Raw genomic sequence first — 20973 nt, 5'->3', positions numbered from 1 at the left:
GACTAGGGCTCCGATCGATCGGACATCAGTCGCTGCTCATCGGCAAGTCAAGGCGTTTTTTTTTGGAATTGGTATCATCGGATCAAGTGGATTTGTAGTCAGCATGAAGGTGAGCTGCCCAAAATATCCTGTGCATAAAAAAACTAAAACTAAACAAAACTAAAAAGAAGTGCAAAAAAAACGCTAAAGGAAATATCAAAGCTTGTGATAATGTTTAAAACTCGTTCTGGAATTTTGTTTTTGTTTTGTCTTAAAAAAGTGATACTATATTTCCTTTTTTTAAAAACAAAATGTTAAAAGTGAAATTTTTTTTTGTGACAAAATTATAAATTTGTTTTTTTTGGCTTCCTGTTTTTATAAAAAAAAATTGTTTTTTTTTGTGACAAAAACAACAAGTTCCTTAAATAATATCATAATATATCAAATCAAATAGGAACTAAACTAAACACTAAATATTGGACATTAGTTAAACTATTTTAATATTAAATCATGCAATTTCATATGCTCTGTATTTAATATTATGATTTAATATTTAATTAAAATGCGAAGCATAAAGTTTTAAATTCAATAGTCTTACTCTTTAATCTTTTTTTTATCAGTGCATAGCTGACCCTTTGCCTGTGGCCTTAGAGTTTTAGACTTTTCGGTATATAAATTAAACTACATTATTAAAATATATAATATTAAATTATATTATTAAGAACTGTAATACTTATGCTTATGCTTATACCTTTTTCGATATTTTACATTGTTTTATTAATATTATTATTACCTTTTTGTATTTGCAGGTCTTCGTTTGCATGTGTGCTCTGTTCGCTGTGGCCAACGCCGGCTTCCTGGGACTCCTTGGAGGAGGAGGCGGTGGTGGTGGTGGCGGCGGTGGCGGTGGAGCTAGCCTGAAGGCTGGTATTAGCCTGGGCGGCAATGGAGGAGGAGGTGGCCATGGAGGCGGCGGCGGTGGTGGCTATCACGGCGGTCATGGCTCCAGTGGCCCAGTGCAGGTGGTCAAGGTTATCCACCAGCAGGGCTCCTCCTCCTCCGGTGGTTATGGCGGTGGCTACTCCTCCGGTGGTTATGGCGGTGGCTATGCCTACGAAGCTGCTCCCCAGGTCTTCAAGGTGAAGGTCATCTCTGGCGGCAGCAGTGGACATGGACACGGACATGGACATGGTCCCGCCCCCGTCTACCTGCCCCCCTCTGGCCCCGCCCCCTCATCCGTGAAGGTCATCAAGATCCTGCAGGAGGAATCGGCTCCCATTGTGAGTGCCCCTGGACCCGCGTTCATTGGTGGCTCTTCATCGGGTGGCGCCGTCACCCAGGTCATCAAGGTGGTGCACGAGAGCCAGGGTGGTTACTCTTCCGGCGGCTATGGCGGTGGTTACTCCGCCGGGGGCTATGGCGGTGGTTACTCCGCCGGCGGCTATGGCGGTGGCTACTCCTCGGGCGGAGCCACCAAGGTGGTGCGCGTGATCCATGAGCATTCGGCTTCGTCTGCCGGAAATGCCTATGCCCCCATTGATCTGCCCGGTCCAGTGGCTGCTCCAGTGGCTGCTCCAGTGGCTTCTTACCAGGAGATCGCTGCCCCAGCTCCGGTTTACTCCGCTCCTGCTCCTGCTCCTGCCCCAGTTTATGCTGCCCCCGCACCCGCTCCCGTGTACTCCGCTCCTGCTCCAGCTCCCGCTCCCATTTATGCCGCCCCCGCTCCCGTTTTTGCGGCCCCTGCTCCAGTTTATTCCGCTCCTGCCCCGGCTCCAGCTCCAGTTTATGCTGCTCCCGCTCCCGTGTACTCCGCTCCTGCTCCTGCTCCCGCTCCCATTTATGCCGCCCCAGCACCCGCTCCCGTGTACTCCGCTCCTGCTCCTGCTCCCGCTCCTGCTCCCGCTCCCATTTATGCCGCCCCAGCACCGGCGCCCGTCCTGAGCCTGCCCCATTCCGCTCCTGCTCCGGTTTTCGCACCCGAGGAGCAGTCCCTGCCCATCGGCCACGCCCCCGCCCAGACCTACGGCCCACCGGGATACTAGGACAGCAGTCATCCATCTGTTTTAGAGGACCTTCCTGCGCCAACTACATCGACAGCACACTACCATTCCTAAACAACGCCATGAAACTTAATTTAAGACATTTTTTTTACCACACATTTTTTTGTTAGAAAATATAAAAGAGAAAAAAAAAACTAAATCGTTTGTTATAATTTTAAAAAAATGTTTTGTTTACAACCTTTACTATCTATCCCCAGGCGATTTGGAAAATTTTTGAAAAATTAATTTGATGACCAATTTTCGCATATTAATAAGGGGTGACATAATAATTTGTTGCTAAAAATTAAACATTGTACATAGGCCGTGAGTGTCATTCTTTTGACTTTGATAACGCATTTAACAATGTATAACCATCCGATTTTTGGGCATTACTTCCCAGGTTTTTAAAACACTTCTTTAAGTTTTTTAAGTTTTGAGAGATAAAAAACATACAGGAATTCTACAAAATTTTAAAAAATTAAACAATAAACAAAATAAAATCAGCACAAATGTTATAAAAAAATGTATATTATTCGATTTAATCAGATGAATCAGATTTAAGTAACTTCAAACTACAACAAAGTTTGACCTTCACAGCATTGCTTTATTTTCAAACATTAAAAAAAAAACATAGAACTTTAATGTCAATTTCTTTTTGTATCAATATTTTATGAGATCATTTTTAAAAGTGCTCTATCGATTCTATTTCCAGCTTTATAACTGCCCCTTTTGTTATTTAGAATAATAAATTAATTGATTAAATATAAGTCAATTCGCAAGTATTTTTTATGAAAGGTTTTAGGCTTTATAATGCTTAATAATACCTAAGTCAAATATTTTATAGAGGATGACAAAGGAAGAATGAAAAAAAAAACGATTTTTTTTTTTCTAAATCATAAAATTTAATTTGTTAGCTAATTTAATAATGTTACTATTGGCAAAACGAAAGTATAATCTCACCAGATATAAAGGAAATTTTAAGTCTTATCAACTGTGGAATTTGCATAAGTTGGCAAGAGAAAAAAAACCAAACTATACGTGTCTCTTTCTTTTTGATCATTCCACCAGCCAGAAATGCAAATAACTCAAATATGAGTTTAAGATTGCCAAGACATTATCATATCGACAGTCCCAGAGTGAGAAATATTACACATTTCTCCTCAACGCTTCACAAATATTATAAATTATAAACGCACAATTTGGCAGCGAAATAGAAACAGAAAACATACGGACAAAAATCGTTTGATGTTTGCTGGTGGATCACCGGTCATTAATACGATATTATGATTCGCTTTTTTTATTGTTTCATAACGCTCTGGCTTTTTAAGGGGATCGTTATGTTTTATTAATTTCAGACACAAAGCATCGATTGTGGTTTATTATTGGTGGCGGTAGTGTGGTGATTACGTCTATTCGGCAGCCTTTACTAACGCTTCGGCAACCTCCACGGCGATGGCAGCCTGTGCCTTGGCCTGTAAAACAAGTGCGAAAAAGGTTTTCGTTAAGAAATCAATTTAAGGTAACCAATTACAATATTCTTTACACAGCTTTAATGAAAAAAATGTGCAAATATCTATATTCTGCAGTAATTTCTGTTGTTTAAACTCTTTCCTAACTAAGAAAATCCTGTATTATCTATAATAGCATTACGTTTATATTAAAAGATAGTCGCTTAAATACATGTATTTCTAAATAGTGTTTTTTTTTAATTACACACTTTTTCAAAATTAAATATTTTGTGACTTTTCTGTCGTTTAAACTTATTTTTAGCTAAGAAAATCCTTTATTGTCCATAATAACATTATGTTTTTTTTAAAAGACATTTTTTTTTATCAAGAACTTAGAATTATAAGAATTTTTTGTCTTGATGTTGTAACTATTGTTAAATTATTTCAAAATTGAAATCCTTAATGACAACTAAAAATATAGTTTTGGCAAATATAAACAATATTCTTTCTAAGCTTTGACTTGTAAAATTAAAGTTTGTTCTTTTATAAAAGAAATTGTATTTTCTTTTGCTTTAAATTTAAGAAACGGTTCTTAAGTTTTTTATCAAGAGGAACTTTTACTGACTTATTATTAAAGTGAAAGTATAGTTATAGAAACATGGTGAACTTATAAAGCTTACATAAAGCTGAAGAAATTGGTTTACAGTTAAGTTGCAGTTATAGATTTTGGAATGTGTAATTTTTTAGCTAAATAGATATTTCTTTTACATAACTGCTTGCACTTGAACCTACGCTATATAAACTGAAGGAAAGGTATCTAGATCACAAAGTGTGCCTCAAAATTGGTAGGCTCATCTAAACTTATAGTTTATATAAGATGTCCAGTTCACAAATTATGCCATAAAATAGGTTGAATTTTTAGGCAATTGTACAAGTGATGGTTATAGTTACAGATTCATAACTTGACGATGTTCTAGTTATAACCTGTTAAGCTTCTTCCTTACATAAATCGTCTGAAAGGTGTCTAGATCACAAATTGTGCCTCAAAACTGCTTGGCAAATGGAGAAGTGATGGCTATAGCTTTAGATTCTGGACATGCTGAGCAGCTAGCATCTAGTTTATATAACTTTCTAAACAAATAAGCACTTTATCGTCACCAGCGAAGGTGAGCTGAAGTTCACTTGATTCTATTTTGCAGAATGCGTTAAAGGGTTGTCCAGATGTACAAGTTATGGTAATAGTTACAGATGTTGGACCTGGCGATGTTTTAGAGACATGTTTTTAAGAATCCACTTCACATAAATTGTGGGAAAGGTGTCTAGATCACAAATTGTGCCTCAAAACTGCTTGGCAAATGGACAACTGATGCCTGTAGCTATAGATTCTAAATATGCTGAGCACCTAGCTGCTAGTTTATATAACTTTCTAAACAAATGCGCACCTTATCGTCGCCAGCGGAGCTGAGCTGTGACTGGTATTTCGCGAGCAGCTGGCGGGCCTCGTTGACATCGATGTCCTCGACGTTGTGGGCCTCCTCGGCCAGAACCTGGACGGAGGAGTCATCGTTGACGGTGACGGAGCCGCTGGACACGAAGAACTTGATGAGTTTGCCATCGTTTTCCAAGACCTGGACGACACCGGGCTTCAGGACAGCTGTGGCGAAAAACAGGTGATGGCCAGGTGATATAATCAGATGTAGGCGCATATAATCAAAGACTCACCCAAAGTGGGCACGTGCTTGGCCAGGATGCCGAAGGATCCGGAGAAGGAGGGCACATCGATTTGGCGCACCACGGCGGCATCGTAGAAGGTCTTGTTGGCGGCGGCGAAGGTCAGCTTCATTTCATCCGAATAGCTGCGGTTTTGGGCCAAACGCGCTCCTCGGGCGGCCAGCAAACGAGCGTTCTTCACGATGGACATTCTGGACTGCAAAGAGTGTATCAAATTCTCAATTTAATTCAGTTTCCACGGGATCGGCCAGCATAACAACAAAATAACCAAATTATGTAACTTTGTAGGTTAGGCGGCGGCGGCTGGTATTTGCTTTTCCTCTAGCCAAATGTTATCGATTTTATTTGTAAATCCTTCTTAGGGCCGACCATTAAGTAGCCCTCAATTTATGTGTTATTTTCACCTTTTTCTAGATCGTTTTAATAGCAAAAAACACGAGAAAACTTCAACTAAACTGCCGCTGTTTTTGCGAAAAGTTCCAACCAGAGTGACCAGCAGTCGAATACAGAGACTAGCCCATAATAACGCCTTTTTACAAAATCATGCTGCTATAAAATACTAAATTATCAATTAGCTAAGTAGATATTTTTTAAATGAATGTACAAGTAATTTAAACATTTTAAACAAAAAGTCAATTTAGAACACATTTCATTTTTAATGGATATAATAAATTATTAAATATTTAACAGCATGGTCACTCAAATGGCCTACTGAAATTAACTGTCTGGCAGCACTCTCCTCATCTTAAAGCGGGGCTGAAATTTTTTAATTTGTTTTAAATTATAATTTTTCAAGAAATTATAATAGCTTTAAATTATAAACATTAAAGTTATAACGATACGAATAGTATTAGTGTGATTTTTATGTTCCTAAGTGAGTCAGAAGCTATTTTTAATGAATGAAAATGTAAAGATTTGTGAAATGAATATAATATATTATTAATATAACCAAATTAAATATATATATATACGTTTTTAATATTTGACCTTACATACTTTTTTCGATTTACCGCCGAAATTTTGAAACTCCTAATTTCGATTGTTTTTATCGTGGCTCGTCAAACGCCGACTGGTCACACTGTCGTTAGCCCAGCACAACACAACAACAAATTCCAATTGAAAATAGAAACGAAACAATGCAGATAGCTGCATTATACAAGTGAAGAAGAAGAGAGTGCCATTTTCGGCTACTATTTTTTTGCCCGTCTCTGTGTCTGTGTGTGTGTGTGCGTCGTCTCTGTAGATCAAGAAACAGGGAAAGGCAACAAGCTAACAAACAAACAAACAACACACAGGACGTAAGTGTTTGCAACATTTACCCAAATCTGTCACCCACTCTTTCCCTCTCTGTCGCACCTGCAGGCCAACGCAGTTGCAAAAACAACAGTTTTTTCCCCATGTGTGTGTGTTTGTGTGTGTATAGATGGCTGTTATTTTTTCTGCTGATTTTCTATTTTGTTTTGTTATTTTATTCTACATTGCCAATATGTGTGTGTGGGAGTCTAAACAAATTGCGCCTTTTGGTTAGAATAACTTTAGTAAAAGAAAAGAATACGAAAGCTTGTTTTAAAGTTCATTCTTCACACGCACACAGCTGTTTTTGTTGTGGAAAAAGGAGAGGAAGCGAAAAAGCAGAGAAGGATTTTCAGCTTTTTTGTTTGTTGCACACAAGTAGCTGTAGCGCGCATGAGTGTGTGTATATGTGTATTTGTATTTTTGTTTACCTCTCTCCCTCTCCTTCTTACTCTCTCTCCCGCGATTGGTCCCCCTCTTTCTTGCGCTCTGCAACGCAATAAATTTATTGTTATTTTCTGATAAGAAAAGCAACCGCAATCGGTCTATAGGTTTATATATACAACTGATCCGTAGCTATTGACCCCAAGCGGCAATGCGAGCGAAATGGCAATAACTGAAGTAAGCAGCGGCAAAAAAACACAACAACAACAAAAACTCGGCTCGGTCATTGCTCCTCTTCTTCTTGGTCTTCATCTTGTGCTCCTTCTTTGTTTTTGTTGCGTGCTATTTTTTCGTTAGGAAATGTCGAAAAGTTGATACCCTGTTTTTGGATTTGAATAAAATCGTGTCTAGTTCATATTCATTAGTACAGATTTCAGTAATGGGTATGATAAAAAAATGTAACTTAGTTTTTATGAGGATATAACAGCTTTAAAAACAACTTTGGGCGAAAACATGGATATGTTTGTAACATGCCATTAATAGACCCCAAACATCCATCGAATATCCTGCATTCTGAACAAATAAAAACAAAAAGCAGCGAAGAAAAACGACCGTAAAAGAAAAAGAAGAAGCCGCAGACGAAGAACAAACAGTAAACAATAATCGGTCGCAAATGAAGTTCAGCGATTATAAATTATAAATTATAATTGCCTAGCCGCAATTAATGCGTATTTGTGAACCTAACAAAAAAAGAAACAGCTGATTTTTCAGATGTTTTTGTTTGTTTTTGTAGATCTGTTGCAAGCGCGGCACCATTAGCTTTGTTCTTGCTTTAAACACAGGCGCCCGCAGTCGACGTCGCAGTCGGCGTCACTGCCAACGCTGACACAATCATGATACCGTTACACGGCTGACGCTTGTTGCTGTTGTTGTTGTTTTTGTCTTAGCCACGACTTTTGCCACGCACAGTGACGGCCACAAAAGTGTTAACACAAAACTCATTATTATTTTAATTACATATATGTACATTTTGTATTTTTGCAATATAGTGGCATTAACAATTTGGGGGGTTCCTTACACTTTAAGTCAAACAAGTTGTTTTTAATTGGTGCTTAAGTCTGCTGTTCACCACTGTGCCACGCACATTTAGTTGCAAGAAAATGGCAAAAGTCACTTTGTTGTTGCTGGCCACATTTAAAGCCAGGATTGGAAAGAGATGGCGATAGACAGACCGAGTGCAAAACCAAGAATACGGTTAGCATTTCTAACAGCAACTGCACTCACCTTGCGCCCACGTCCCCCTCCCCGTCTGCCCCCTCTACCCGTTATTCTCGTCTTGATTGCAACTGTAAATTGCACGTAATTTGTTTGTTCATTGAGCACGCATTATGCGTTGCTCCAATTGTTGTTTTCTTGATGATTTTTTATTATTTTATATTTGTTTTTTCTATTATTATTTTTGTCCTTTATCGCAGCTCGCTGCCACCTGCTGCGTAGCAGCCGACGTCGATGCTTGCGCCGATTTTTTGTTTGTATTTTTTTGTACCAAAAGCAGCGTCATTTGCCATCCGCATTTCGCGCTGCGCGCTTTGCTTTTCGCTCCGCTCGTCCGCTTTCTGTTGCGAAGCAGAAAGGCAAAAGAGATAAACAGAATAGCAAAATAAAGGTACAACAAATTAATAGAAATCCGTTTGGCAGAATAATTGCAAAAGCGAGCCGTAGAAATTGCCAAGTGAGTGAGATATCTTGTGAATTTAATATTTTTTTGTGGTTCAGTGAACTTGTTATTTTGATTAAGTTAAATTAATTAAGTTGCGCCCGGCGAAAGTGCTAATTAATTAACCAATTTGAAAGAAGGGCGCAATTTGGAGTTCTTTGTTGTCTGCGTTTCGAGTGCATTTCCCTTTTGCGCTCTTCCTCCCCTCTTTCCCGCCCCAACCCCCTCCCTCTTCGGTCCGCTCTTTGTTCTGCTCGTTCGCTCCTTTTGCATTTTCTTTGTTCGAGTCAGCGACGCAGGCAGCTCAGTTGACGTCGCAGCCAACGTCGGCAGTGGCAGCCAATTTGCATTCGCAGATAAAGGAGTGTGTGATGGAGGGGGCTGGTTAAAGGAGTGTGTGGAGGCAGGCGGTGGATAAAGGATAGTGTGCAGCAAGGGGGTAGGGCTTAATTGTACAGTGCAAATAACCACTAATTTTGTAAACAAGTAAAGAAAAACAGGACAAAGTTACAGGAAAAGGAAAAAAAATAATTCTAAGCCACTTTTGTTTTTTTATTTATTGAAATGTAGTGAAGTTATGTTATTGTTAAGTTAAAATGTTACTGTACTGTTGTCATATATATACAGCACAGGATAAAAAACTAGAGAATATTTGAGACAATTGTTCAACTTTTATTGTTAATTAATAATTTTTTATTTTCATTTGTTGTATTTTGGTATAAATTATTATATTTTCTTTAGAGTAAAGAAAATGTTATTAAAATTTTTTTTAGAATAAGTTTACGTTTTGGAAAGGAAATGACTGAAGTAATCATAAAATGAGTACTAGGAATTGTATCTAATTTACCAGCAATTCCGGTAAAACTACTTTTCCGTATAGATACCAATTATAGAGAGCCAGACACATTTTCAGTACTCCACTGTGACGCCCACTTACAAATACCCTCCACACAGGTAAAGGTATCTATATGTTTAATCGGTCATCGTCTGCCTTCGACTTCCTCATACCAAAACCCCAATATTCCGCTTATCAATGGGTAAACATCGGCGCGGTCAGTGAATAACAATTAACGACTTTGGCAGGAGTTAGAAGGAACAAAGCAACAACCGCCAGCACATCTGGAATGAATAATATATGTATGCCAATTGGCATTATTCATGCGGATCCATTCATGGGGCGCCCGAGATCTGTCCCATTTAAATGGGGGCCCTACCTGGGTTCCAAATCATCGGGGGTTACTCACTCACTCACTTCTAGGTTCGTTGTTTACTGCAAAGCGTTGCTACTTGCCCATTAATCATCATCATTTAGCACCCGTAGGCGCTAATAGGAAGAGACTTCTCCGCGAAAAAGATCTCTTTTTTTTCTTGGGTCTGTGAAACCCATCCGCCTCGTAGATGCAGAATTCTGGTCGACTTTGCCAACCATGTGCAACTTTTGATATCCATTATATGGATTAATACCCAAAGGGTATGTTGTGTTTAATAAACGATGGTTTTTGTAAAAAATATTTTGTCAATACCAAACATTGATTTCTTGGGAACGATTCAAGGCTATTAAAAGCCTTGTCTGTTTGTTTACTCATGTAATAATAATTTATATATTTCTAGATAGGGTTCTATCTTTATATATACATATATGTATATATTAAAAATTAATGTTATGTGACTGATTCTAACGTTTTTAAGTTATTTTAACAGTGATATCTTAATTTTGACCTATGTGTATTTCTTATTTTTAATCATATATTTGGGATGCCCTTATAATACAAACATATGTATATTTCTAATAAAAACCAAAAATAGTATATAAATCATCTGCTATTTCTAGTGTTAGACATCAAAGAACAAAGGAATCGTAAGTTGTTTGGATCTTTATACAGGGTAATATCTGATCTGGTAAACCTGGGACTATATTTCGCCAGCATATTTTTGCTGCGCTTTGTTTGGTCTTGGGGGCGGCAATTATCCATGGGTTGTCGGTGCTTCGATGTGTGTGGCTGTGTAGGCTGCTCACTGGAATTACCAATGCCGCAGGCAAGGAGATTGCAAATCAATAATGGAAAAGCCCCAACAATATCTACTAGCTCTCTCCCTCTCTCTCTCTCTCTCTCTCTCTCTCTCTCGCTCTCTCTGTTGCTCTGTTTTTCCTTGGCTTGAATTGTGCTTTTTGCATAACAGACAAACACATGCATTATTAATTTCGCCTTTTGTTGTCCACTTACAGTTTTCTTTGGCTGGAAATCTGATATAGCCGGATCGGGAATCGGATCGGAATCGGAATTGAAATCAGCTATACGGATTTAGAATCGCAACAGAATCATTGAAGAGAATAGAAGAGAGGAAGCGCCTGGCAAAAGTGACTGTGTAATTGCAGCAATAATCGTTCAATGACAGCAGCCGCGGCAGTTTTTACCGCTGCTGTTGCTGCTGCTGCCGCTGGCCACGCCCCCTTCGCCTCCTCCGCCCCCCGAAACGTCCCCTTTGCGGTGGAGAAAGCAGAGGAGCACAGTTAACAACGCCTCAGAGCGACGGAGACGGGACAATTTTGCGCTGTGGTCCTGGTCAAGGTAAGAACTTAAATTTATTTTTTCCTGGAAAAGATAATTACAAAATTTAATTTCTTAAAAAAAAAAACAAGAAATTCGAATTCCTTAAATAAAGGGATAGTAATGTGAGTAATGGTATGAAACTCGAATTTTGTACTGCATTATTTTGGCGGACCAGGTTTTTAGGAAATTTGAACTTTCAGTTTCAATAAGAGTTTTTTTTCGACCTCTTTAAATATTCGAGTACAGGCAACCAGAAATACTTTTATTATGTTTAAGTTTTTGTAGTTTTCTCAACTATGTTGATACCAAAAACAAAAGGAACTTATTTTTTTTTTAATTTAAATTAAAATGAGTTGACATCAATATAAATTTAAAAAGTGTCAAATTTGTTCAATTTATTTTTTTAATGTTTTTTATTTTTAATTTAGTTTTTTGTATTCAAATCAATATGTTTAGGAAATTGTTTTGGATCACATTTATTTTTATATATGAAAGTTCTAAGGAAGTTTGCTTAAAATTTTAAAAAGCCTCTTCAAATTTTGTAATATAGGCAAGCAGAACATTAAAATTTGTATTCGTCTTAATACTTTACTTTACTTGAGTTTCGGTAGTTTTTCTAACTAAAGGGCAACGAAGATGGTTAAAAAAGAGTTAACTGTATGTGATTCCACAGAAAAAAGTAATTTAACAAGCACCTGTTCAATATATAAATCGAAAAGACAACACAAGTAGTACGTCAGTTGCCAAGGATTTTATTGTTTTATTCAAAATTAAGTAACAAACTAGTCGTATCTACCCTGTGATATTTTTTTTTTGAACCACCAAAGAATTACATTGAGAAATTAATGTGCTGAAGCTTTTGTTTTGGATGCTATTATAAACCACTTAATTAAGTCGAGTTGATGAAGCTGGAGTGTCTATCAGTGAAAAACAATGATTGATGAGTAAATTCCTGATTGCAGAGAGAGGACCACTATAAGGACAGACAAGCAGAGGAGATTTGAAGTCTATAACTTTTCGTATATAAGAACAGGCGGAAGCGAGGAGATCAAGATCGAGATTGAGATCAACGCCACACGATGGTGAAGACGTTTCAGGCCTACCTACCGTCCACGAATCGGACCTACTCATGTGTTCACTGCCGCGCCCACCTCGCCTCCCACGACGAGCTCATCTCGAAGTCGTTCCAGGGCAGCCAGGGACCGGCCTATCTGTTCAACTCGGTGGTGAACGTGGCCTGCGGCCAGACGGAGGAGCGGGTGCTCCTCACCGGCCTCCACGCGGTGGCGGACATTTACTGCGAGTGCTGCAAGACGCCGCTGGGCTGGAAGTACGAGCATGCCTACGAGTCCAGCCAGAAGTACAAGGAGGGCAAGTTCATCATCGAGCTGGCGCACATGATCAAGGAGAACGGATGGGACTGAAGGGACGGAAGCCACGACGTTGACTCTACGGCTGGCTGCATCATGGGCGGCTAAATCAGGAGCACACACACAGACACACACACATACCCGTAACAGGATCAGGAAAAACAGCAACAGCAGCAGCAGTAGCGGCGCCGGCGGGGAAAGCAGCGAGTTTTCACCACACAACAAAACAAAACATAACACGCGGTAAATTTGACAGACAAAGAGTGTTTACTAAAGTCTGCGGAAAAGTGTGAAAGAACGAAGAGAGGAACGAGGAAAGAGGGATGATCGATATATATAAATATGCTATATATGTATATGCTATATATATATGCTATTATATAGTGCATAACTCGTCGTATCTTATTGAAGAAACAAACAAAAAAAAACAAACCAATCAGACACACACACAGATACACACATCCACACACAAACGATCGAACGAATAACCCATTATATAGAAAGCTTGATTGGGCTTGATTGGGAAGGATCTCTGCGCTGGCCGCCATCTAGGATTTCCACACATTCATTTCGATTTCGATGACCATTAACCAGTATCCATTACTCATCACCACCTAACCATTTCAAGCACTTTGTTTTCCTTTTGACATTTGCGTTGCAAGTTGATTCGATTATGTGTACTTTCTGTGCAGAGCCTTAATTCGATGATTTGATTTTAAACAAAACCAAAAAAAACTGGTGAGAGAGCCACACGCAAAACAGAACTTGCACTGCCAATAAACAAGAGAAATGTTTAGTAACCAATGATAAAAACAACAGCAGGAAACATTTGAAAAAACAAACATACACAAGGCATGCGAAATCAAAAATCAGGAAATCAAATTGATGACACTCATCACACAACACACAACACACATACACATTTTCAACGTAGTAGTTATATTTAACAAAATAATTAAAATTAATTATTTAATGCAATTTAGCTTGAAACAAAGGAAAACACACAAGCGAGATAAACTTAAACTACATTTTTGTCAATGTGTAAAGCAAAAAGAACAAAAAAAGAAAAAAAAAACAAAGGCGGCAAAGGTGCGCATTCCCGCCGCCAGGTGGCGTCCAGAATGATGCACCGATGCACGGGGAGAAAAAGGGGATGGGAAACGAAAGAAATGATATAAAATACAAGCATATGGCATGCATAACTTTAGAAAGAATATAAATATATATGTATCTATATATGTATATTTATGTATATGAGAAAAATGCGTATTTATGTCGCAAAATATCGTACATTAATCATATGGAGGGAAAACTGGAGAAATATGCAAGCAAATGCAAATGCATACATAAAAAGCGATGGAAAAATAAAAAAGCTGCGAGCGAGCGAGCATATTTTTAAAGCAAAACGGATTATGAAAATATGTATATGCAAAAAAATAACTGCCAAGAACTATTCAAGTTAAATGATGTTCTCTAAGTAGTTATATATAAATGTATCTGAGGAATATATTTTGTGGTAGCATTAAAATAAACTAAAATAAAATGAGAAACAACCAGAAAACAAGAATACAACAACAGAGTTCAATAAAAAAACAACAAAAACACGAAAAACAAAGAAATCAAATTCTTTTTGAAAACGAGTTACATTGAAATTGCAGAATACTTATTTGTGTCCTTAGTTTTCATCATCTTAAGCAATTGGCCGTACTTAAACTCGATCTATATATCTTACATATATATATGTATCTTTATCTTTCCAACTTAAAACCTAGTTTTGTCAAAGCTTTGAGCTTTGTTCGACCATTTAGGCATTGACTACTGTACTCCATGCATGTGATGCACCATGAACGAAACACAAATTTTCAAAAACAAACGGAATTCATACAAAAACGAAAAAATCAACTGATGTTAGTATTTACATACATACATGCCACTATACATACTTGCATACATACATACATACTAAAACGAGACCACCTTTACATTACAAAAACAAAAACAAAAACAAAATAAAAAAAAACCAAAAAAAAAAGAAACAAACATTAAAACACATCCAAGTACAGTCAGCGACATGAAGCCGCATGCAGCCGATTAAGATGTATTAAAATCTCAATTCAAGATTGCAATAAAGCGCATTTTTAGCTCAACTAACCAGTGTTTTTTACAGTAAATGGTTGGGTTCCTCTTAGTTATAAGAAAAAGTCTTTAGTTTAAGGTAATACATTTGTATATTTTGTGCAATTTTGCAATTACAATTGTGGTTGTGTGATCTAGGACGATGTTTATGGTTTGTTGTGTATATGATTTCCATGAGTACCCTTATGTTTCTCAACTATGTGTTTTCAAGTTTAATTCAATTTCAAATTCTGCATTTTAAATGGTTACGTCGATAACTAAGTTTCATGTCAAACCGCAATGGTATGTGTTTGAAATTGTGTTTGTAAAGGAACCATCATTGCATGTGAAAACGATGATTTGGCAATCGATTGTGCTGTTGAAAGTGTTGTGTGTTGATTGTGTGTTGATTGTGTGTTAATAATGTGTTAATTGTGTGTTACTAGCTTCGTTTCTGTACACAGTGAGACGGCAAATCAGTGTAGCTGTGACTTCCATTTGTTTTCCTCGTAACACCATTTGGATGATATTCCGGTGATGGGATTCATCTGCAGCTGGATCATGCGGCGCAATTGGGCCGACCGCCGATCCTCGTCGAATGTATCCGGCAGTTGGCCGTACATTTTGGTCTTCAAGACCATGCTGATGCTCAGTCCAAGGGCCACGAGCCACAGAGCCACGCCCAGGCAGATCTTCCATTCGGGCGTAAAGTGCTGGAACTCCACGAAGGTCTGGCAGAAACTGTGACGATACAGCCGCTTCTTGTCGTCCAGCGACAGCTTCTTCCAGTCGCCCAGTTCCTTTTCGCGGATGGCGCACAGCTCGGGTGTAACCTCACGATATCGGATGGCCGGAAAGGGGCAGTCCTGGCTGTCAAAGTAGATGGGTCGACCGTTGATGCCGTAGCCAACCACCTCACGTTCGCCGACCATCAGGCGAATGCCGTCGCCGCCGCTCGCCAGTCGACGTCCCATTTGACTGAGACCCATCATCTGGCTGAGATTCCCCCCAGCGTTTCCGCGGGGAATCAGGCGCAGTGCCGACATTTTGACGGCACTGTACCTGCAAGCGCAAACCTTTTGAGTTGACTGTACAAGTTCAAGTTTACTAAGTTTTACTTACCCACTTTTTTGTATACTTATAATTTTTTATTTTTTTATCTAGAAATAATAATTGAGCTCCTGCTATTTGCCCGTCTCGCAGGCGAATGAAATTTATACTTGCCTCTCGTTCAAATTACAACTTTTGACTCTGACAAATTGACAGCTGAAAAGCCGCCGCCTACTAAACTTTCTTTTTTTGGATTTCGGAATTGCCCAATTGCAAAATGCTACTATGTTTTTGGAAACCAAAAACAAAAAAATGGTGGAAAGAGGGGATTTCAAAAAACCTTTTAATTTTTTGTTAAATCTATATAAGTGATTTAAAATATTGCCCAACAAATGCGAAACTCTTAAAAGAATGGGATTCAAACAAATAATTGGGATCGTTTTTTTTTTTTATATTTTTAATTTAAGTTGATAACTTAAAGACTATCATACAATTCTTAATTGGATTAGATTAGATTTAGGTATTTTTGAGATAATAAAATGTTTTTCCAAAATTTAAACTATTTTCTAAATTCCTTGTGATACAAAAAATGTATCTAAACATGATTATAAAACAAAAAATTAGAAAAGGGAAAGTAAACGATTTCATTAGCTAACAAATTATATTTTTTTTATTGAGCCATTATCTTTTATATTTAAGCGCCCAGATGAGCAACTGTCAGAACATTCCCACTGCAATCGATCTGATCCATTGAGGGTGTAAAAAATGCCCCACTAATCCCTTTTATTCCGCTTCCTTTATTTCCACTCGAAAGGGAAAAAGGAAAATGGGAAAATACTGACATGTGAGGGACAGCCTAGACAGGAGGGGCCCTCCTTCTCCTTTTCCCCTCAACCAATTCTGATGTGGGTCAATTTAATTCGGAGAGATTGTAAAGTTGAAATGGCTGTATGTGTCACACTCCAAATAAAAAAAAAAGCGAAGGAGCAAGGGGTCCATTGTCTTGTCTTTTTTTTTTTTTTGGGCACCCAAATTCGCCCACACAAAAATTTCACTGGAGGTGTTGAAGGGAAAGCCCTTTTGTTTCCGCCTTCCTTGAGGTTGAGCGAAGGGCTCTTGTGTTTGATATTTTCGTGAACCATTTGTGCTGCTGTCAGCACTTTCATTATTTTCCATTTTTTCGTTTGAGTGGTTGAAAGTATGAAATTTTGATGGCTTGATTGTAGGACCTAAAGTGAAATTGAAATTGGATATTATACCAGAATGGGTAAATCAGTTGACTACTTTAAGTAATTACGTAGTATTCAAAATAAAACGAAAAGTTAGGTAAAAAAAAAATAATATTAATAAATAGAAAAAGGTTTTAGTAAATTTAAAACGTCTTCAGATTTTATTTAAACTCCTTTGCTATATATTAAAATAAACAAAAAATTAAATGAAAAAAGTCTGTTTTCATTTTTTTCTTGATAAAACATATAAAGCATAACAGACTTTAACAATGTCACCACTGCGTATGACTAATATAAAAGACGTTCCTCATACGAAGTGTTGTTATTAAAATAAACAAAAAATTAAATGAAAAAATTGTCGGCCTTGCTAATTGCAGTAACTCTTTTTATTCTCTATTCATTTTTTACCTTAAAATTAAATTAAATATTATAAAATATTTAAAGCATTTAACTTGTGCATAATAGACTTTAACAAAGTCACCACTGCGTATGATCAATATAGAAGACTTGAATGCGAATTGCTCATACGCAGTGTGGTCACAGCTTTTGTTTACTTTACTGTTCATCTGAATTTGGTCCATAAAAACATGTAAACCTATTGATAAAGCTAATACCTTGTTTACTCTTTTATAGCCGCATAATAATTTAAACATAGAGCACAGAGTAACAATGGCCCACAGTTATTACTACTGATGATGATGCACCCCCTCCACTGATTTACATGACCTCATGGGAGGGGGAAAAAAAAAGAAAGGGGTTAACAAAACTGCAGACCGGAGTTGGTTTCCAAGAACTTTTTCGGCCAGACAACAACTAATGAATGATGCAACAACAAGGAATCGCACTGGCCAAGTCCGCAAAAAGTGAACTCCCAATGGGGAATGAGGGGGGAAGAACTGCAGGAAAATTCACCACCAGGATGGAGGCTGGAAAATTCAGAGAGAGAAAAACATTTCCTGGTCTCGTTTGCTTCGTTTGGCGTGTCCCCCTTTTTTTCTTTTTTGTTTTTTTGGGTTTGTAAGCATTTAATTAATATTGAAAGCGACACAATAAAAGGCTTAAATGCCCAGATCCACGGAGGCACAGACCCAGATACACACACATTTGATCCGTGGAGTGCAGCAGACCTCCAGCAGCAGGCCAATCATTTTTTCCACCACCATGTCAACGCAACACACATAAACCGGCTGACTGACTAACAGAGTGAATGGTTAGCTAGAAGGAATAGTAGAGCGGGAATTGCACTGCAAAAGGCAAGTAAAATTATATATTTTTATAACCCCAAATATTTCGCTAGATTTGCAATCACTTTAAAATGCGCCTACAAGCTATGCTAATATTACATGAGAGTCAATTAAACAAATTTAATTGAATTTAACTCGTATAATTTAATTAGAAAGTTCGATCTTTTGAATGAATATTTTATAACCCACTGCAGACTTGCAATCACTTTTAAACGCACCTCAAAACTTTGCCATAAAATAATGAAATAATTAAATTTAATTTAATTTGTTTATTTTTTAGAAAGCTTTAAAGTTAAATTACGAATTAATAACGAGAGAAATTCCTATCAATAGATCACAGGTCGTTGAAAAAATATGTTGGTGGGACTATATTTAGGTCTTATAAATCTCGGTGTGCAACTATTTGGCTGTACCCAAAACAGTCGAGAGATTTTTTTAACATTTTATATTTGAAAAATAATGTAAACACATCAAAAGACCTTAAAGTGCTTTGTTTAGTGGTGCCTAAAAGTAGGCTATGCCATTTTTGTGAAATCCCTTCAATATTCATATAAAATTTGAAATTTATCAAACGTTTTTCAAATATAATTTTCTTCATTGGTTATTAAACATTAGGATAAATTACAACAAATTACAACAAACATGTTTGGTTATTAAACATTAAGATAAATTACAACAAAGTTTCTCTATGCCTTAAAGGTATTGTCCCACTTGTGTTATTATGACCGCAGTTGTAAATGTTATCTGCATTTTACCATTATTTCTTGATTTTATTCCGATTTCTTGCAGTGTGTATTGGGAAAGTAAGTCGAAGAGTGGGTTGGCTGTTTGGCTGGTTGGACTGAAAGTCAGAAGTTAGCTGGGACCTTGTCCTGTCATCACTTCAGAAGTCTAAGGGGCGCGTCAGTGCTCGGCGAGCGTTCAGTTTCGGTGCAGTTAGTTGACAGGGATTGCCCCCTCCAGTTCCCCTTCCAGTTCCACTTCCAGTTCTCCAAACCCCCTTTTTCGGTTGCCATGGGTGGCAGTCAGTCAGTCGCTTCTGTCATATGCACTGTCCCATCATTCAACGGGCTCTTCAGCACACAACACACAACACAACACACACGCTGAAAGGAGAGCCCACAGTGGCTCAATCATCGTTGATATGCCCGAAAAACCCCCTTTTTTGAAGGGGAGGGGGCTTAACACCCCCCAGACCACTACCGATGCGCTTTTTGGCCCCCCTCCGGCTTTGTGAACTGACTCTCTGGCCCATTTGTTTCCGCTGGCACTGGCACTTCTCGCATTCCTCAGCGATTCGTGGCTTGGCGGTCGAAAATCGACGGGGCGAGGGCTCTGAATTGAGTTTTAAGAGGCGACGGCACTTGCATCCGACCAACAGCTTACTGAACTGGAACATATTTCACTCCGAAACGACTGCGACGGATCGGGCTCGGTCTTTACTTTCGCAAATGGAAGCATATATAACAATTGTTTAATTGTTTAAAAGGCTTTTGCGGAGTGCCAGTATTTTAATTTTGAAATTAAAGTGGTCTTAAACACTGAAATGATATGGTCATTTACTTTCCTCTTTCTAATTTTATGTTTGATTGTTTAATAGGTTTTTAAGGAGTATCAGTATTTTAATTTTGAAATTTTATACACTTTTAAATGTGCAAACAAAAGTTTTCTTAACTTCCATTTGTATGCTGTGTTTATGTTTTAATTTATATATATTTGTTTCTAGTTTCTTGTAGTATTTGATGAACTGTTTCCCTTTTTTAAAAATCTTCTTTATTCTTACGTCATACAAATTGTTACGGAAGGCAAACGCTCTTCGATCTCATTACGTTGTCGGATTGAAAGTGCATTTTTAGCCTAAGGGCCGCCGCACCGGAAAGTCTGAGAAATTCTTCTCGCCCTTGGCGACATTTACGTAAGTGCAAATACATGAGAGAGTGTGTGTGTGGGAAAAAGCGCATTGCGACGTATGCTGGCAATATGCCCGAAAAGTCCCCCAGAATTTTCCCCCCTTCCATGCGTCATAAAAGTGACAAATCCATCAACGGCTAGGATGTGAAATGATTCGGGGTGTAAGCAATTTGTCTTGTCCGAAACGAAGTGAAATGAAATGGAAAGGAACGGAACCAGAAAGGAAATGAAACGGGAAGGGAACGGAAACGGATTGCAAAACATGGTGGGAGCATCGGATTTCCCCGAGGATGAGTAAGCCAAATCGCTTGCCGCATTATACCATGCATCGTAAAAATGCTTTATATTTATATGCGTGGGTGCTAAAAACTAAATTAAATCTGTCGTTTACGTTACTTCTTATGGCCGCCACTGAAATTGTATAAGCAATGAAACTTGTAAGTAACTTAATAATTTTCAGAGCCGCAGGAACTCTAAACAAGAAATACCAAATGTAAGGCAATCACAACGGATTTGTTTATCTATATAAGTGGTACATATATAAGCTTTTCATGTTATTATTTTTATTACTTATTATTTTAAAAATGGTTTCTTACTGCTTCATTAACTTTTTCTTAAGTTCAGTTTCTATAAGAAATCGATCCATAATAATGTACAAATTTGCATTCTTTTAGTTTCAACTTTTTGTAATATTTTTTATCACAACGGATTTATTTATATATTTATTACTTCAGCTTTTCTTTTTATTATTACGCTTGCAAGAAAAATGTTATTTAATTCTGTTTTCAAAATTGTTTTTTATTACTTCTTTAAATACATAAATAATTTTCTTTGCTATTGAATTTTTCTTCACTTTAGCTTTTATAAAATATGATTTTTATTTTTATAAATGTTGCAAGAACTCAACAATT

The 20973-nt window shown here is 37.7% G+C and overlaps 4 protein-coding genes across 10 annotated transcripts; 2 read left to right on the top strand and 2 right to left on the bottom strand.

Annotated features, from left to right (window-relative positions):
* On the top strand, window positions 1-2178 carry LOC128264421 (skin secretory protein xP2). The gene is made up of 2 exons (XM_052999866.1): window positions 1-109; window positions 789-2178. Exons 1-2 carry the CDS (start codon window positions 104-106, stop codon window positions 2019-2021), a joined length of 1239 nt encoding a protein of 412 aa, XP_052855826.1. The 5' UTR covers window positions 1-103; the 3' UTR covers window positions 2022-2178.
* A 1081-nt stretch (window positions 2179-3259) lies between these two features.
* Window positions 3260-5713, bottom strand: LOC128264422 (ATP synthase subunit delta, mitochondrial). Of its 2 annotated transcripts, none has more exons than XM_052999867.1 (4): window positions 5602-5713; window positions 5189-5393; window positions 4909-5120; window positions 3260-3490 (listed from the first exon to the last, which is right to left on the bottom strand). In XM_052999867.1, the coding sequence occupies exons 2-4, from the start codon at window positions 5385-5387 to the stop codon at window positions 3428-3430; spliced, it is 474 nt and encodes a 157-aa protein (XP_052855827.1). In that variant the 5' UTR covers window positions 5388-5393; window positions 5602-5713; the 3' UTR covers window positions 3260-3427. The 2 variants fall into 2 exon arrangements, with proteins under 2 accessions (XP_052855827.1, XP_052855828.1); XM_052999868.1 differs by having other exon boundaries at window positions 5189-5388; window positions 5602-5700.
* Window positions 5714-6271: 558 nt separating this feature from the next.
* On the top strand, window positions 6272-18157 carry LOC128264401 (protein yippee-like). Of its 4 annotated transcripts, none has more exons than XR_008268735.1 (3): window positions 6272-6495; window positions 10819-11161; window positions 17541-18157. XR_008268735.1 is itself a non-coding variant. In XM_052999845.1 (3 exons), the coding sequence occupies exon 3, from the start codon at window positions 12223-12225 to the stop codon at window positions 12565-12567; it is 345 nt and encodes a 114-aa protein (XP_052855805.1). In that variant the 5' UTR covers window positions 6282-6495; window positions 10819-11161; window positions 12106-12222; the 3' UTR covers window positions 12568-14660. The 4 variants fall into 4 exon arrangements, 3 of the variants coding, with proteins under 3 accessions (XP_052855805.1, XP_052855806.1, XP_052855807.1); XM_052999845.1 differs by lacking the exon at window positions 17541-18157 and adding an exon at window positions 12106-14660 and having other exon boundaries at window positions 6282-6495; XM_052999846.1 differs by lacking the exons at window positions 6272-6495; window positions 17541-18157 and adding exons at window positions 8429-8606; window positions 12106-14660.
* Window positions 15040-15886, bottom strand: LOC128264400 (cytochrome c oxidase subunit 4 isoform 1, mitochondrial). Of its 3 annotated transcripts, none has more exons than XM_052999842.1 (2): window positions 15751-15886; window positions 15040-15690 (listed from the first exon to the last, which is right to left on the bottom strand). In XM_052999842.1, exon 2 carries the CDS (start codon window positions 15672-15674, stop codon window positions 15105-15107), a length of 570 nt encoding a protein of 189 aa, XP_052855802.1. In that variant the 5' UTR covers window positions 15675-15690; window positions 15751-15886; the 3' UTR covers window positions 15040-15104. The 3 variants fall into 3 exon arrangements, with proteins under 3 accessions (XP_052855802.1, XP_052855803.1, XP_052855804.1); XM_052999843.1 differs by having other exon boundaries at window positions 15755-15860; XM_052999844.1 differs by having other exon boundaries at window positions 15040-15704; window positions 15751-15859.
* Window positions 18158-20973: the final 2816 nt, after the last annotated feature.

Source organism: Drosophila gunungcola, unplaced genomic scaffold (genome assembly GCF_025200985.1).
Source record: "Drosophila gunungcola strain Sukarami unplaced genomic scaffold, Dgunungcola_SK_2 000070F, whole genome shotgun sequence".
NCBI lineage: Eukaryota > Metazoa > Arthropoda > Insecta > Diptera > Drosophilidae > Drosophila > Drosophila gunungcola.
The sequence above is the reverse complement of the archived record's forward strand: the minus strand, read 5'-3'. Positions and strand labels throughout refer to the sequence as shown.

Bases quoted from the DNA above. Each gene is read 5' to 3' on its own strand.
- LOC128264422 (XM_052999867.1), bottom strand. From the start codon at position 5,387: ATGTCCATCGTGAAGAACGCTCGTTTGCTGGCCGCCCGAGGAGCGCGT. The intron at 5,121-5,188 runs GTGAGTCTTTGA...TTTTCGCCACAG, and splicing joins CAAGCACGTGCCCACTTTGG to CTGTCCTGAAGCCCGGTGTC. The intron at 3,491-4,908 runs GTGCGCATTTGT...CTTGTTTTACAG, and splicing joins GCTCCGCTGGCGACGATAAG to GCCAAGGCACAGGCTGCCAT.
- LOC128264401 (XM_052999845.1), top strand. From the start codon at position 12,223: ATGGTGAAGACGTTTCAGGCCTACCTACCGTCCACGAATCGGACCTAC.
- LOC128264400 (XM_052999842.1), bottom strand. From the start codon at position 15,674: ATGTCGGCACTGCGCCTGATTCCCCGCGGAAACGCTGGGGGGAATCTC.